Source organism: Brachyhypopomus gauderio, chromosome 6, assembly GCF_052324685.1.
Source record: "Brachyhypopomus gauderio isolate BG-103 chromosome 6, BGAUD_0.2, whole genome shotgun sequence".
Classification (NCBI taxonomy): domain Eukaryota; kingdom Metazoa; phylum Chordata; class Actinopteri; order Gymnotiformes; family Hypopomidae; genus Brachyhypopomus; species Brachyhypopomus gauderio.
In genome coordinates this window covers 34,351,226-34,369,490 of record NC_135216.1, presented here as the reverse complement: position 1 = coordinate 34,369,490, position 18,265 = coordinate 34,351,226, and the positions used below count along the sequence as shown (strand labels likewise).

The window sequence follows — 18,265 nt, the reverse complement described above, 5'->3', positions numbered from 1 at the left end:
AGGGACACGGACACAGACACACGGCCATAGGGACACGGACACAGACACACGGCCATAGGGACATGGACACAGACACACGGACATATGGACACAGACACAATGTCACACGGACACAGGGACATAGGGACACGGATACAGTGTCACACAGACACAGGGACACAGACATAGATACACGGACACAGGGATACAGACATAGATACACGGACACAGGGATGATCCATGTTATCTACTCCAGTCATTAAACTCTTAAATAAACCTTGTTACAATGGGGAGAAAATGAAGAACCCAGTCTACGACCTGCTTTTAACATACCAGTCTCTTGCTACGCTATTACTATGACAACATACCAGTCTTGTGCTACGCTATTACTATGACAACATACCAGTCTCTTGCTACGCTATTACTATGACAACATACCAGTCTCGTGCTACGCTATTACTATGACAACATACCCAGTCTCGTGCTACGCTATTACTATGACAACATACCAGTCTCGTGCTACGCTATTACTATGACAACATACCAGTCTCATGCTACGCTATTACTATGACAACATACCCAGTCTCGTGTTACGCTATTACTATGACAACATACCCAGTCTCGTGCTACGATATGACAACATACCCAGCCTTGTGCTACGCTATTATTATGACAACAAACCAGTCTCGTGCTACGCTATTACTATGACAACATACCAGTCTCGTGCTACGCTATTACTATGACAACATACCCAGTCTCGTGCTACGCTATTACTATGACAACATACCCAGCCTTGTGCTACGCTATTATTATGACAACATACCAGTCTCGTGTTACGCTATTACTATGACAACATACCAGTCTTGTGTTACACTATTACTATGACAACATACCAGCCTCGTGCTACGCTATTACTATGACAACATACCCAGCCTTGTGCTACGCTGTTACTATCACAACTGCAGTCTCTAGCAAAACTGTAAAATAGGGAATCATAGTTTGAATAAAGTTTGAACAAAGTCAAAGTGTATAGCTCAGTCTTTTGTGCCTGAGCCATACACACCTAGCACACCTGGGCCCCGCCTCCCAGCACATCCAGGCCCCGCCTCCCAGCAACTCCCTGGACCAGGCAGAGTAAATCTCTGCAATCCTTGATTACTTTATGTAGGGAGAAACGGACCGGAGTAAAGCTGTGGTCACACTCCCGCTGGGCTGGGATGGGCCTGACACTCTACACCAGCGTTCTCCTGGAATACTGGGTCCTGGTGCCTAGGTCGTAATATAGCGGAACTAAGGATGACTTTTAACAAGAATGGTGCATAGCTATGATCTCGATCTCTCTGTCTCCCTTTCTCTCTCTCTGTCTGTCTCTCTCTCTCTGTCTGTCTCTCTCATTCAGTCTGTGTGCTGATGATAATGTGTTAGCATGCGTGGCTTTGTCTGTGGGAGTTAACAAAGAGAACTATGAGAGAGGGAGCGGCGTCCCAGTGTTCACCAGACCCCTTTAACTCTGACAAGCTGTTTCAGTCTGCTAATTAGCTCTAGGAAACATCATTATTGCACTGTCAACATGTCTCTTTGCTCCACATGTACACAGACGTGTTCTCTCACTCTCCCTGTTCGGCTTTCTCTCGCAGGCTTGCACATCCTAACCCTGCCACACACTCAGAGGGGGGAGAAACCCCCGTGCTGGGAGGTGAGAGCACTCGCCTCCTCTTCTCCTCACATCTGTCTCTCCTTTTTCTCATTTTTCTTCTGCATGATTTTGTTTTCATGTTTCCCCGCCTCTCTGCCTCCATCTCTCTCTCTCTCTCTCTCTCTCTCTCAGCTTGCTGTTTTCATTTCTATCTAAATGAGCTGTGTGCTGGAGAGCTGTGAGACTCTTTCGAGCGCATTAATGTGTCCCCTGCATGCGCCGTTCAGCGCTACGCCGGATCACTTCTCTGCGTCCACTTAGCGGAGCGAAGTAAACGTGAGAAGCTCGGAGATGTTGGGCAGGCGAACATCTCCGCCCTCCGACGTCCTCCAGACACTTTTGGAAAAATCCATTAAACAACCATCTAATGAGGTCGTGTAAAACCAGGCACCACGCAGTACCTGCATTAACACCTACACACGTTTAATTGAATAATGTATAGGGGTGAACCCAGTTGTTTCCATTGTAGAATATTTTGTCATTCTCCACTTGCTGTAGCGTGAGGCTTGAGTGATGATGTGGGTGTGGCAGACCTCCACCTGGCGAAGTAAACCAGCAGCTGATTGGTGTTCGTACGTGGTAGAGGCTGGTACCTTTCAGGTGACCTCTCCCCAGTGTGACGAACCCAGACGAGATGAAGTCGTGCATGTCTTGTCCACCGCGCAAATGATCCTTCCCATGGTGCCCTGCGAGAGAAAACAAACTTGGTTAGAGCTTCAAGCATTCGATTTTCAGCCTCTTCAAGTCATGCCACTTGGTACACAGAACATCCCCGCTGTTTGGCACATGTTCTTAACCACAGCAATTTCCATATTTATTGGTCTGACAGCGCATGTGCTCGCTGGGACTCGAACCCACGACCTCCGTGTTGCCAGCACCTGCTCGGCCCAGCAAGCTGCAGACGAGGATCAGACAGCACAAGTCAAACACCTGCAGGCAACAGGCGCGTGACATTACCACTCTTCTCCTGCACCTGAGTCTACAGAGTTTGTCAGCTTTTTGAATATTAGCTAGCCAACACACAGGTTGAACGTGAAACAAAACATCACTATGGAGACATAAGTTAGTAGTGTTTCCCCTAGTAACACTACAATGAAACTCATCACACTGGGATTACACCTAACCCCAACCACAACCAAACGTCTGCATACGTCATAGCAGTAGGAATACAAACACACTCCCTTGTCTAAGATACACACACACACACACACACACACACACACACACACACACACACACACACACACACACACACACAATGTGAACCTGTAACAAGGATACACTGTGGGGACTGAAACCTCATCTTCATCCTTATGAGAACTCCTTTATCCTTTATCCTTTATCCGTTATCTTAAGAGGAACTTTGAAATTCTTTGAAAATCTAATTGGATGGCACTGGCGCTCTCAACACAGTGTGTGTGTGTGTGTGTGTGTGTGTGTGTGTGTGTGTGTGTGTGTGTGTGTGTGTGTGTGTGTGTGTGTGTGTGTGAGGGTGTGTGTGTGTATGTGTGCGCGTGTGTGTGTGTGTGTGCACTTGCAGGTGCATGTATGTGCATGTGGATGTGTGTGTGTGTGTGTGTGTGTGTGTGTGTGTGCACATGTATGTGTGTGCATGTGCGTGTGGATGTGTGTGCACATGTATGTGTGTGCATGTGCGTGTGGATGTGTGTGTGTGTGTGTGCACATGTATGTGTGTGCATGTGCGTGTGGATGTGTGTGTGTGTGTGTGTGTGTGTGTGCATGTGTGTGTGCCTGTGCGTGTGTGTGTGTGCATGTATGTCCGTGCATGTGGGTGTGTGTGTGTGTGTGTGTGCATGTGTGTGTGTGTGTGTGTGTGTGCGCATGTATGTGTGTGCATGTGCATGTGGATGTGTGTGTGTGTGTGTGTGTGTGTGTGTGTGTGTGTGTGTGTATGTGTGTGCATGTGGATTTGTGTGTGTATGTGTGTGCGTGTGGATGTGTGTGTGTGTGTGTGTGTGTGTATGTGTGTGCATGTGGATTTGTGTGTGTATGTGTGTGCATGTGCGTGTGGATGTGTGTGTGTATGTGTGTGTGGATGTGTTTGTGTGTGTGTGTATGTGTGTGTGTGTGTGCGTGTGGATGTGTGTGTGTATGTGTGTGTGGATGTGTTTGTGTGTGTGTGTATGTGTGTGTGTGTGTGCATACACTGCACAATAGTAGCAGAGCTAGGAAGCAAGTGAGCGGGTATAGGGGTAGAGAGGACATTTCTAGAACGTGTTCTGAATAACGTGTCCCATTAAATCAATCAGAGTCCTCTTCATCCTCTTCATCCTCATCTCAGCAGTGTGGCAGTGGAATGAGCACCAGCGTGCTCCGTGCCGTTAGCAAGCAACCTCGTCCCAGAAGATACTCAGAGCACATCTCCACACATAAAGGCAGGCACAGAAGGAAACTAGAGAAAAAGGTGTTGCGTGCTGCAGGTATTTACAGGTGTGTCTTTGGTCTCAGACTTGAACATCAGGGATGTTCAGGTTTCAGCAGCTGGTTCAGAGATGTTCAGGTTTCAGCTGCTGGTTCAGGGATGTTCGGGTTTCAGCTGCTGGTTCAGGGATGTTCAGATTTCAGCTGCTGGTTCAGAGATGTTCAGGTTTCAGCTGCTGGTAAAGGGATGTTCAGGTTTCAGCAGCCCACTCCCAGATGCAAGAAGCTGGGTTGACACCACAGAAACCTGCTACCTGCTCTGGATGCTGGTTGCTAAGGTGTGCCTGTTGCCATGAGATATTATATTAAGCTGCTCCTCAGATGATTGGCCCAGAGAGTTCAGCCTCCAACTCTAGCTCCGCCCCTCAAACAGCCACGGCAACCTCGAGACAGCACAGTAGCACATTCAACATCCCTTAATGAGTCGCAGAAGCAGGAAAGGTTAAGCTCCATTGGTCTCGGTCAGGACTCCAGGACAGCGTCAGGACTCCAGGACTCCAGGACAGCATCAGGACTCCAGGACTCCAGGATAGCGTCAGGACTCCAGGACAGTGTCAGGACTCCAGGACAGCGTCAGGACTCCAGGACAGCGTCAGGACTCCAGGATAGCGTCAGGACTCCAGGACAGCATCAGGACTCCAGGACAGCGTCAGGACTCCAGGACTCCAGGATAGCGTCAGGACTCCAGGACAGCATCAGGACTCCAGGACTCCAGGACAGCGTCAGGACTCCAGGACTGCGTCAGGACTCCAGGAGAGCGTCAGGACTCCAGGACAGCGTCAGGACTCCAGGATTGTGTTGCAAGGTATGCTAGGAATGCCGTTGTCAAGGTGTTTTTAGTCCCTCCCTTAGGTTAGCTTGTTTCTGCCATATTTTATAATTTGCAGTTGTTTGTTTTAGTAATTTTCAGGAGTACCATCAAATATACCTAACTGAATAAATATTAATCTTAATGTAAATGAAAGTCTAAAGAAATGAAGATTATTAGAATAACCAATCCCCCACTCTGAGTGGGAGGCGTCTCTGGGCACTGAGACGTCCGAGTGTCCACCATAACCTGTCCCCCCAGTTTCCACCATATACTCTCTAAGCGCTAGATCGTTAGGTCCTAGTTTATGGAACACTCCCACTACTGCCACACACACACACACACACACACACACACACACACACACACACACATACACACATACACACATACACACATACACACACACACACACAGCATCCCAATCTCACACAAATGCACTCTCAAAAAGGAAAATCATTAAAGACTTTGAACCTCAGACGCTCTCAGGGCTGCTATACAAACACACACACACACACACACACACATACACACACACACACGCGCACACACACACATACACACACTCTGCATTTCCACTGATTTGTTCATTGCCATAGTAAATAAATAAGATGAATTTTTTGTTTAAAACATCTTTGTGAAAATCAGCCAAATGTCCCTTCAATACATCATTTTACATCACACTGTGACATTTAGTTTTGACAAAGTTAAATGCACACACACACACACACACATATACACACACACACACACACAAACAAACCCACCCCCTTTCTGCTGTCCCCTGCAGACACACACACCCTCTCCCTGCAGACACACACACCATCTCCCCTGCAGACACACACACACACACACACACACACACACACACACACACACCCTCTCCCCTGCAGGTTAGAACGTCCTCAGCTCAGCCAGCCTGTGATGAATGAGTCCTGCACCACACAGCCATCAGGACTCTGGCACTGAAGCTCTCTGTGATGTTCCTCAGAGCCTCTGGGTTCAGCACCCACATCTCAGGACCTTCTCACTCATCTCCAGCAGCATGTGTGAAGCACTCAGACCACTAAGCACCACGCCAAGGACCACACCGAGAAACACCAAGAACCACACCAAGGACCATACCAAGGATGTTGGGCACTCTCCTGCAGAATACTGCCACAGAGCACGCTGACCTAGACAGGAAACCCCCCGAGTAAGCAAGACACGGGGACACGGGAACACGGGGACACGGGGACGTCGTCATGGCTACGGCATGCAGCTGAGGACGGTGGTAGCGTGGTGGTGAACAGCAGCTCGTGTGACGTGTGCAGCGTCTCACGCACATCCGTCTCCACAACAATGTGCAGAAGAGCCCCCAGGTGTCCGTCAAAGCCACGCCCACCTGGCAGCTCACTGCGATGGTGAAGAATGCCCTCAAACTGTTTGTTATTGCACACACACACACACTGCAGTTTGAAAGTCACTGTACAGTCTGCAGTGTGTGTGAGATATGGGTGCACACACACACACACACACACACACACACACACACACACTGCAGTTTGAATCACTACACAGTCTACAGTGTGTGTGTAACATGAGGCACATAAATGAGGCTACATATATGAATACGCGCACACACACACGCACACACACGCACACGCACACACACATACGTGCACAAATGCTGCAGTTTGAGAGACCCAGTACAGTCTGCAATGTGGGCCCAGAAATGAGGGCACACACATTCACCGATGTACACACAAAAAAAAACCTGTAGTTGAGACCCACAATACAGTCTGTACACACACACACACACACACACACACACACACACACACACATACACCACTGCAGTTTGCAGTGGCTATAAAATGAAACCCAAAATGAGTGTGTCCATGCACACACACATACACAAATTCATGCTTGTTGCCAGGGTAACTCATATCTAGTTAGTTCTGTTTAAAGTCAAAACTTTTCTCTTGAGACGAGGGAACAAAGTCAAACCACTTCTGTCATTTTTTTGATGTAAAAAAAAAATGCAGCAACTGATGTCGCATTAGTTAATTAAAGAAAAGTGAACTACTTAAATCCACATCAGAGTGCACCACCAGATGAAACACATATGGAAAATGACACAGTTTCATAGACTAAACAAACTCTCCTGCTTACCGTGGTTGGCTTTGTTGTGGACGGGTGTGTAGTGGTTCTTGGAGCTGCGGACTGGGGTGCTGTCTTTGGGCGAGCCGTCCACCGCAACCACCATGTTCTCCTCTTCATACTGCGACATGGAGGACGCACCCTGCTGTCTCAAAATGTCCGCCAGTGCCCTGGACACAAACACACAGCCAATATTACTGCACTGTGGCCCTGGACACAAACACACAGCCAATATTACTGCACTGTGGCCCTGGACACAAACACACAGCCAATATTACTGCACTGTGGCCCTGGACACAAACACACAGCCAATATTACTGCACTGTGGCCCTAGACACAACACAGTCAATATTACTGCACTGTGGCCCTAGACATAAACACAGTCAATATTACTGCACTGTGGACAATGAAATGTGGGAGAGCCCAAGTCACCTGACACAATCCTCCCTGGCTACGACTTCCACAAACATTGTTCAGCAACGTTCCCATCCATGATGAGATCATCCCAACACTTTCCACAGGAAGCATGTGAGCTTTAGTACTGCATCTCTGACTGGTCTCGGTGGAGGGGGTGGGGCTTACCAGGAGATGCTTCAGGGGTGTGGCTTAATGGAAGACCCTGCCAATGCACCACACAACCCTACACCAACAACACAACTCCACCAGACATTTGTGAAAGACCTAGTGTTTATTAAAGGGAAAGATAGTTCACCTGACCAACCAGCCAGGAGGAGCTGTAGGAAGAGGAGGAGCTGTAGAAGGAGGAGGAGCTATAGGAGGAGGAGCTGTAGGGGGAGGAGGAGTTGTAGGAGGAGTTGTAGGAGGAGCTGTAGGAGGAGCTGTAGGGGGAGGAGGAGCTGTAGGGAGGAGGAGTTGTAGGAGGAGCTGTAGGGGGAGGAGGAGCTATAGGAGGAGCTGTAGGGGAGGAGGAGCTGTAGAAGGAACTGTAGGAGGAGCTGTAGGAGGAACTGTAGGGGGAGGAGGAGCTGTAGGAGGAGCTGTAGGGGGAGGAGGAGCTGTAGGAGGAGCTGTAGGAGGAACTGTAGGGGGAGGAGGAGCTGTAGGAGGAACTGTAGGGGGAGGAGGAGCTGTAGGAGGAGCTGTAGGAGGAACTGTAGGGGGAGGAGGAGCTGTAGGAGGAACTGTAGGGGGAGGAGGAGCTGTAGGAGGAGCTGTAGGGGCAGGAGGAGCTGTAGGAGGAGCTGTAGGAGGAACTGTAGGGGGAGGAGGAGCTGTAGGAGGAGCTGTAGGGGGAGGAGGAGCTGTGCGAACGCAGCCTGAAATGGAGCCGTAACTGTGTCAAAGTCAGAGCGTGCAGTCTACCATGGGCTCACCACGTCTCCGGGAGAGAGAGAGCACGTGTGTGTGTGAGTGTGAGTGTGTGATTGTGTGTGATTGTGTGTGTATGTGTGTGTATGTGTGTGTGTATGTGTGTGTGTGTGTGTGTGAGTGTGTGTGTGAGTGTGTGTGTGAGTGTGAGTGTGTGATTGTGTGTATGTGTGTGTGTGTGTGTGTGTGAGTGTGTGATTGTGTGTGATTGTGTGTGTATGTGTGTGTGAGTGTGTGTGTGAGAGAGAGAGAGAGGGAGAGGGAGAGAGAGAGCACGTGTGTGTGTGAGTGTGAGTGTGTGATTGTGTGTGTGTGTGTGTGTGTGTGTGTGTGTGTGTGTATGTGTGTGTGTGTGTGTGTGTGAGTGTGTGTGTGAGAGAGAGAGAGAGAGGGAGGGAGAGAGACTTTGGGACGATGTATAAATAGTTATTCCCTTCCAGGAGAAGGCCTTTTTTAACTGAAGTTCTGCTCCCATGTAAGTGACCTGGTTTTGTGTGGCCCAGTTGCCTGGGAGAGAAAGAGAGAAAAAGAGAGAGATAGAGAGAGGGACTGAGAGATAGAAGAAACAGAGAGAGAGAGAGTGCCCAGCCTGTAGCTTCACAGAGGGATAAACTCCTTGGGTTTCTGACAATCACTTTAAGCCTTTTACATGCAGGTTGCAGATATGAAATGCACTGGGTATCTTTTGAGTATTTGAGTATTCAAACACTACCCTGAGCACTTAAACATAATGTCACAAATTTAAACACTACCTCAAGTAATTAAACGTTTCAAGTATTTAAACACTACATTAATTATATTAACACTGCCTAACAATTAAATACTACCTCAAAAACTTAAACCCTTCCTAAAGTATTCAAACACTACCCCGGGTACATAAACACTTTTTCAAGTATTTAAAAATTACCTTGAGTATTTAAACACTACCTGTAAAAAGTGTGTTTATCAGAAGTCATCCCCACGTAAGACTTCACGGGTTCCTCTGATCACAAGGTCAGAACTTCACCTCGTCAGCTCCCATGTTTACCTGAAGAGCTTTAATAGGTCAGGAGCTTCTCTGCAGTGCCGTCTCTTAATGGAGACTCCCTCACTAATACATATTAAAGCTGGTGATGGTGCTGTCTCATTATGGGCTCAGTGACTGTCAGCACATTACGTGCCATCAAGCACAGGAGCAGAGCGGAGCAGATCTGAGCAGCTGACGTGTCTCCAGCAGTGGTCAACGCCGCCTGCATCCAGAAGTCTATAAAATGGACAAGGTCAGACTATAAAAACCTCGGCCTGGATTGTGAAATTACCATTCCTCATGCATCTTAAGATGTTTTATCAGAGTGAGCCGTTAAAGAGGTGTGCAGTCTTCTTTGACAATGCCGTGTTTTTAAAAGCTGCAGGTCCAGATGGTGCAGGAGGTAGAGTGTTCAACCAACACCGCCATCAACTGAACGGAGAGCTCACTCAGCTGAGCCAACTAGATGAAGGCACAGTTCCACCCTCCTGGACCTCCTGGACCTTCTGGAGATGAACTTCCACTTCCAGGAGAAGCTGGACCCTCAGCTCCAGTCCAGCAGGCCGACGTGCGTGTGAAGCAGCGTGAGGAACAGCAGACAGCACAGCTGTGCAGAGCACTGGCCAACTGGGCCGTTACCCACACACGGGCACGTACTCTACACTCCTGTGTGTTCAATACAGTGATGACACACGTTCAACTGTAGCGCCTGATTGGTTGAACGGAGGGACACGCCTTTGGCTCAGGAGAGAGACTGGAGTGATATCCACAATGTTGGCCACCAATAGTGATCCCCCCCGCCCAACAGGTGTGTGTTATCACCTATGCAGGTATCCAGGTAACTACACAAACCTCTAAAATCTGGAAACCTGCTCTTCGTTTCTTAGAGGTGATGTCATGGAGCCATGGGTGGAGATTAAGGGTCCACCAATACAGGCGGAGAGTTACAATACTGCAGCACTAGTGTGTGGTTCACATCGCGTGTTACAATACTGCAGCACTAGCGTGTGGTTCACATCGCGTGTTACAATACTGCAGCACTAGCGTGTGGTTCACATCGCGTGTTACAATACTGCAGCACTAGCGTGTGGTTCACATCGCGTGTTACAATACTGCAGCACTAGCGTGTGGTTCACATCGCGTGTTACAATACTGCAGCGCTAGCGTGTGGTTCACATCGCGTGTTACAATACTGCAGCACTAGCGTGTGGTTCACATCGCGTGTTACAATACTGCAGCACTAGCGTGTGGTTCACATCGTGTGTTACAATACTGCAGCACTAGCGTGTGGTTCACATCGCGTGTTACAATACTGCAGCATGGTTTGGGAATTTAAGCGGAAAGCTCCTCGGAAATGGCTGTAAATTAGTGGGAAGAGATCAAAAACATATTGAAGATTTGTTCAGAGACTGCTCATAAAAAAGACATCGAACCTAATAAAGAACACATTCCATCGTCTCCATTCACAGTCTGAACCATCACCATCAGTCGGGTGGTGTGCGGAGCACAAGGCCACCTGGAGCACTTATGAAAGGTCATTTTTTGGCAATGGAAATGCTGAATTCTCAGGTTTATGTGATAAAATCAATGTTTTAATGCCATGGATGTTGTGAACTATTTTATTTTTAATGATATGGGTGACTGAAGATAAATTTATACATTCTAATATGGTGAAGTAACCCTATATGTATCACTAAATACAGAAGATTAATGAACTTCACACGTGCCAGCTGCACCCACAGCCCAGTTCCAGGTCCAGTTCAGCTTACTGGAGGCTCACTGGTTCCATCTTCATCCTTCTAATCGGATCGTGTGTCTAATCTCACACCCACTACTTTCAGCAATCTTGCACTATGGCTCCAGGTCTTTCTGTTCAGGTTGCTGATACACTGGTCTGCAGGCAGATACACTGGCAGGCAGATACACTGGTCTGCCTGACCTGTCTGTCTGTCTGTGCTGTCTGCCTGTCCTGTCTGCCTGACCTGTCTGTCTGTGCTGTCTGCCTGTCCTGTCTGCCTGTCCTGTCTGTCTGTCCTGTCTACACTGCATACCCTTTGTCTGTCTGTTTAAACACCCTTTTAATCATTTTATTCTGTTCAATTCTTATTCAGTGTATTAGTCTGACAGGTCAATCACAGATACATCTGTCATTAAGACACCATTTCTAAGAGAACACCGGCTTCCTCCTTGGGGTGAAAAAACCCCAAGTTCATGCAGTTGTGAATGCAGAGTCTTGCTGGTCTAATACGCTGGTCTAATGCGCTGGTCTGATACACTGGTCTCATATGCTGATCTGATACGCTGGTCTGATACGCGTGTCTAATATGCTGATCTGATACACTGGTATGGTACGCTGGTCTGATACACTGGTCTAATACGCTGATCTGATACACTGGAATGATATGCTGGGCTGATAAACTTGTCTAATACGCTGGTGTGGTATGCTGGTCTGATATGCTGGTCTGACACACTGGTCTGATACGCTGGTATGGTATGCTGGTCTGATATGCTGGTCTGATACACTGGTATGATACGCTGGTCTGATACGCTGGTCTGATGAAGGCATCACTCCATGGATGTCCCCCTGCAGGTACGTGGATATGAGTCTGGCCTTTGGTAAATGCCATCAATAATGAGGGAGGAGGCGGAGCCAGAAGGGCCACATTTGCATGGCATTTGTCTTTGAAGTCAGTAAACTCAAGAGCATGAACTTCTTCCTGGAAAAAGAGCTTCCATCTCTCTCTCTCTCTTTCTCTCACTCTCTCTGTCTCACTGTCACTTGTTTACTCTCTACCTCTCTGTCACACATAGTATTCAGGTTTCATGGGAGCATCTGAGTGTGTGTTGGTGTCGCTGCACACATGTGTGTGGTGTGTGTGTGTGTGTGTGTGTGTGGGGTGTGAGGGTGCTGATCAATACAGCATGCTCAGATCACCCATGATTCCTCTGGGCTTACATCATACCACTCAAGGTCACCCCTGCCCCATGGAGGCAGGTTCTCCAGCGCTGTGGACTTCCGGCCGGGACTTCCGGCCGGCCGCCCATCAATAAACCCACATCTGGAGAAGAGGTGGGCTGGTTAATCCCACGCTCAGCTCATTATGGGAGCGCACGGTTGTCAGGGCTTACGGTGTCTGGCACAGCATGTGCTTCCATCAGGAAAAAGAAATAAAGGCAACTCCCAGAATGCCTTTCTGCAGGTGCAGTATCAGTCTTGTAGTGGGGCTGGTGCACGATGGCTAATGATGGCATGATGACACTAACCACACCGCCAATTATACCCGAGTCTTAATACGCTCAAGAGGAGAACGCTCGAAATATACAGTCTTATATATAAAGTGTGTGTGTGTGTGTGTAAAAGAGCTATGTGATTATCAACTTTCCAAGCCCATGTAATGTGTCTTGCCGAAGGGTCAGGAGCCCCAAACCTTTGTGCTGATTTAACTGTGTGTGTAAAAGGTTCCGGAAGAGTCTTTAAGCCTGTGGTGTTATGAGAGGAGTCGTGAAAGCAGGCCGCCCTGTTTCTGCAGCTGTATGCTGCCTTGGCCAGTAGAGGAGCCGCGTGCACACGTCTCGTTGGAGAAGCATGAGAGAGCTCCAACATGGCCCAGAGAGCTCCAGCGTGGCCCAGAGAGCTTCAGCGTGGCCCAGAGAGCGCCCGCATGGCCCAGAGAGCTCCAGCGTGGCCCAGAGAGCTCCAGCGTGGCCCAGAGAGCGCCTGCGTGGCCCAGAGAGCTCCAGCGTGGCCCAGAGAGCTCCAGCGTGGCCCAGAGAGCTGCCTGCAGGCCCCGGGAGCCCCACACCCAGCTCCTCCCTCAATGGGGTCTCCTCACACACACTGCTGCACACCAACATTCTGGCAATGCTTCCGCACGCCAGGGGGCCAGAGGTCACCTGGGAAACTGTGGGTGTAGGTGGTTCAAGTGTAGGTGATGCAGGTGTAGATGGTGCAGGTGTAAGTGATGCAGGTGTAGATGGTGCAGGTGTAAGTGATGCAGGTGTAGGTGGTTCAGGTGTAGGCGGTGCAGGTGTAGGCGGTGCAGGTGTAGATGGTGCAGGTGTAGGTGGTGCAGGTGTAAGTGATGTTGAGTGTGATGTGTGTTGAGGGAGGTGATGTTGAGTGTGGTGTGTGTAGGGGCAGGTGATGTTGAGTGTGGTGTGTGTAGGGGGTGGTGATATTGAGTGTGGTGTGTGTTGAGGGAGGTGATGTTGAGTGTGGTGTGTGTTGAGGGAGGTGATGTTGAGTGTGGTGTGTTTAGGGGGAGGTGATGTTGAGTGTGGTGTGTAGGGGGTGGTGATGTTGAGTGTGGTGTGTGTTGAGGGAGGTGATGTTGAGTGTGGTGTGTGTTGAGGGAGGTGATGTTGAGTGTGGTGTGTGTAGGGGGAGGTGATGTTGAGTGTGGTGTGTGTTGAGGGAGGTGATGTTGAGTGTGGTGTGTGTAGGGGGAGGTGATGTTGAGTGTGGTGTGTGTTGAGGGAGGTGATGTTGAGTGTGGTGTGTAGGGGGAGGTGATGTTGAGTGTGGTGTGTGTTTAGAGGGAGGTGATGTTGAGTGTGGTGTGTGTAGGGGGAGGTAATGTTGAGTGTGGTGTGTGTAGGGGAGGTGATGTTGAGTGTGGTGTGTGTTTAGAGGGAGGTGATGTTGAGTGTGGTGTGTGTAGGGGGAGGTGATGTTGAGTGTGGTGTGTGTAGGGGAGGTGATGTTGAGTGTGGTGTGTGTAGGGGGAGGTGTTGTTGAGTGTGGTGTGTGTTGAGGGAGGTGATGTTGAGTGTGGTGTGTGTAGAGGGAGGTGATGTTGAGTGTGGTGTGTGTAGGGGAGGTGATGTTGAGTGTGGTGTGTGTTGAGGGAGGTGATGTTGAGTGTGGTGTGTGTAGGGGGAGGTGATGTTGAGTGTGGTGTGTGTTTAGAGGGAGGTGATGTTGAGTGTGGTGTGTGTAGGGGGAGGTGATGTTGAGTGTGGTGTGTGTAGGGGAGGTGATGTTGAGTGTGGTGTGTGTAGGGGGAGGTGATGTTGAGTGTGGTGTGTGTTGAGGGAGGTGATGTTGAGTGTGGTGTGTGTAGAGGGAGGTGATGTTGAGTGTGGTGTGTGTAGGGGGAGGTGATGTTGAGTGTGGTGTGTGTTGAGGGAGGTGATGTTGAGTGTGGTGTGTGTTGAGGGAGGTGATGTTGAGTGTGGTGTGTGTAGGGGGAGGTGATGTTGAGTGTGGTGTGTGTTGAGGGAGGTGATGTTGAGTGTGGTGTGTTGAGGGAGGTGATGTTGAGTGTGATGTGTGTAGGGGAGGTGGTGTTGAGTGTGGTGTGTGTAGGGGGAGGTGATGTTGAGTGTGGTGTGTGTTGAGGGAGGTGATGTTGAGTGTGGTGTGTTGAGGGAGGTGATGTTGAGTGTGATGTGTGTAGGGGAGGTGATGTTGAGTGTGGTGTGTGTAGGGGGAGGTGATGTTGAGTGTGGTGTGTGTAGGGGGAGGTGATGTTGAGTGTGGTGTGTGTAGGGGAGGTGATGTTGAGTGTGGTGTGTGTTGAGGGAGGTGGTGTTGAGTGTGGTGTGTGTTTAGAGGGAGGTGATGTTGAGTGTGGTGTGTGTAGGGGGAGGTGATGTTGAGGGTGGTGTGTGTAGGGGGAGGTGATGTTGAGTGTGGTGTGTGTTGAGGGAGGTGGTGTTGAGTGTGGTGTGTGTTTAGAGGGAGGTGATGTTGAGTGTGGTGTGTGTAGGGGGAGGTGATGTTGAGTGTGGTGTGTGTAGGGGAGGTGATGTTGAGTGTGGTGTGTGTAGGGGGAGGTGATGTTGAGTGTGATGTGTGTTGAGGGAGGTGATGTTGAGTGTGGTGTGTTGAGGGAGGTGGTGTTGAGTGTGGTGTGTGTTTAGAGGGAGGTGATGTTGAGTGTGGTGTGTGTTGAGGGAGGTGATGTTGAGTGTGGTGTGTGTAGGGGGAGGTGATGTTGAGTGTGGTGTGTGTTTAGAGGGAGGTGATGTTGAGTGTGGTGTGTGTTGAGGGAGGTGATGTTGAGTGTGGTGTGTTGAGGGAGGTGATGTTGAGTGTGGTGTGTGTAGGGGAGGTAATGTTGAATGTGATGTGTGTAGGGGGAGGTGATGTTGAGTGTGGTGTGTGTAGGGGGAGGTGATGTTGAGTGTGGTGTGTGTAGGGGGAGGTGGTGTTGAGTGTGGTGTGTGTTGAGGGAGGTGATGTTGAGTGTGGTGTGTGTAGGGGAGGTGATGTTGAGTGTGGTGTGTTGAGGGAGGTGATGTTGAGTGTGGTGTGTGTAGGGGGAGGTGATGTTGAGGGTGGTGTGTGTAGGGGGAGGTGATGTTGAGTGTGGTGTGTGTAGGGGAGGTGATGTTGAGTGTGGTGTGTTGAGGGAGGTGATGTTGAGTGTGGTGTGTGTAGGGGGAGGTGATGTTGAGTGTGGTGTGTGTTGAGGGAGGTGATGTTGAGTGTGATGTGTGTTGAGGGAGGTGATGTTGAGTGTGGTGTGTGTTTAGAGGGAGGTGATGTTGAGTGTGGTGTGTGTTGAGGGAGGTGGTGTTGAGTGTGGTGTGTGTTTAGAGGGAGGTGATGTTGAGTGTGGTGTGTGTAGGGGGAGGTGATGTTGAAGGTGGTGTGTGTAGGGGGAGGTGATGTTGAGTGTGGTGTGTGTTGAGGGAGGTGGTGTTGAGTGTGGTGTGTGTTTAGAGGGAGGTGATGTTGAGTGTGGTGTGTGTAGGGGGAGGTGATGTTGAGTGTGGTGTGTGTAGGGGAGGTGATGTTGAGTGTGGTGTGTAGGGGGAGGTGATGTTGAGTGTGGTGTGTGTTGAGGGAGGTGATGTTGAGTGTGATGTGTGTTGAGGGAGGTGATGTTGAGTGTGGTGTGTTGAGAGAGGTGGTGTTGAGTGTGGTGTGTGTTTAGAGGGAGGTGATGTTGAGTGTGGTGTGTTGAGGGAGGTGATGTTGAGTGTGGTGTGTGTAGGGGGAGGTGATGTTGAGTGTGGTGTGTGTTGAGGGAGGTCATGTTGAGTGTGGTGTGTGTAGGGGAGGTGATGTTGAGTGTGGTGTGTTGAGGGAGGTGATGTTGAGTGTGGTGTGTGTAGGGGGAGGTGATGTTGAGGGTGGTGTGTGTTGAGGGAGGTGATGTTGAGTGTGGTGTGTGTAGGGGAGGTGATGTTGAGTGTGGTGTGTTGAGGGAGGTGATGTTGAGTGTGGTGTGTGTAGGGGGAGGTGATGTTGAGGGTGGTGTGTGTAGGGGGAGGTGATGTTGAGTGTGGTGTGTGTAGGGGAGGTGATGTTGAGTGTGGTGTGTGTAGGGGGAGGTGATGTTGAGTGTGGTGTGTGTTGAGGGAGGTGATGTTGAGTGTGATGTGTGTTGAGGGAGGTGATGTTGAGTGTGATGTGTGTTTAGAGGGAGGTGATGTTGAGTGTGGTGTGTGTTGAGGGAGGTGATGTTGAGTGTGGTGTGTGTTTAGAGGGAGGTGATGTTGAGTGTGGTGTGTGTAGGGGGAGGTGATGTTGATTGTGGTGTGTGTAGGGGGAGGTGATGTTAAGTGTGGTGTGTGTAGAGGGAGGTGGTGTTGAGTGTGGTGTGTGTTGAGGGAGGTGATGTTGAGTGTGGTGTGTGTAGGGGGAGGTGATGTTGAGTGTGGTGTGTGTTGAGGGAGGTGATGTTGAGTGGTGTGTTGAGGGAGGTGATGTTGAGTGTGGTGTGTGTTGAGGGAGGTGATGTTGAGTGTGGTGTGTGTAGGGGGAGGTGATGTTGAGTGTGGTGTGTGTAGGGGGAGGTGATGTTGAGTGTGGTGTGTGTAGGGGGAGGTGATGTTGAGTGGTGTGTTGAGGGAGGTGATGTTGAGTGTGGTGTGTGTAGGAGAGGTGATGTTGAGTGTGGTGTGTGTAGGGGGAGGTGATGTTGAGTGTGGTGTTGAGGGAGGTGATGTTGAGTGTGGTGTGTGTTGAGGGAGGTGATGTTGAGTGTGGTGTGTGTAGGGGAGGTGATGTTGAGTGTGGTGTGTGTATGGGGAGGTGATGTTGAGTGTGGTGTGAGTTGAGGGAGGTGATGTTGAGTGTGATGTGTGTTGAGGGAGGTGATGTTGAGTGTGGTGTGTTGAGGGAGGTGGTGTTGAGTGTGGTGTGTGTTTAGAGGGAGGTGATGTTGAGTGTGGTGTCTGTTGAGGGAGGTGATGTTGAGTGTGGTGTGTGTAGGGGGAGGTGATGTTGAGTGTGGTGTGTTGAGGGAGGTGATGTTGAGTGTGGTGTGTGTAGGGGGAGGTGATGTTGAGGGTGGTGTGTGTAGGGGGAGGTGATGTTGAGTGTGGTGTGTGTAGGGGAGGTGATGTTGAGTGTGGTGTGTTGAGGGAGGTGATGTTGAGTGTGGTGTGTGTAGGGGGAGGTGATGTTGAGTGTGGTGTGTGTTGAGGGAGGTGATGTTGAGTGTGATGTGTGTTGAGGGAGGTGATGTTGAGTGTGGTGTGTGTTTAGAGGGAGGTGATGTTGAGTGTGGTGTGTGTTGAGGGAGGTGGTGTTGAGTGTGGTGTGTGTTTAGAGGGAGGTGATGTTGAGTGTGGTGTGTGTAGGGGGAGGTGATGTTGAAGGTGGTGTGTGTAGGGGGAGGTGATGTTGAGTGTGGTGTGTGTTGAGGGAGGTGGTGTTGAGTGTGGTGTGTGTTTAGAGGGAGGTGATGTTGAGTGTGGTGTGTGTAGGGGGAGGTGATGTTGAGTGTGGTGTGTGTAGGGGAGGTGATGTTGAGTGTGGTGTGTAGGGGGAGGTGATGTTGAGTGTGGTGTGTGTTGAGGGAGGTGATGTTGAGTGTGATGTGTGTTGAGGGAGGTGATGTTGAGTGTGGTGTGTTGAGAGAGGTGGTGTTGAGTGTGGTGTGTGTTTAGAGGGAGGTGATGTTGA

At 49.8% G+C, this 18,265-nt stretch overlaps 1 protein-coding gene across 2 annotated transcripts in view; it reads right to left on the bottom strand.

The window, feature by feature from the left end:
* Positions 1-18,265, bottom strand: part of LOC143517783 (shisa family member 6) — an 82,154-nt gene that overhangs the window by 53,062 nt on the left and 10,827 nt on the right. For both annotated transcript variants that reach the window (XM_077010599.1, XM_077010600.1), the window contains exons 3-4: positions 7,080-7,237; positions 2,269-2,361 (exon numbers count right to left, since the gene is read on the bottom strand). In XM_077010599.1, the coding sequence (XP_076866714.1) occupies positions 2,269-2,361; positions 7,080-7,237 (251 nt within the window). The remainder of the gene's footprint in view (positions 1-2,268; positions 2,362-7,079; positions 7,238-18,265) is intronic.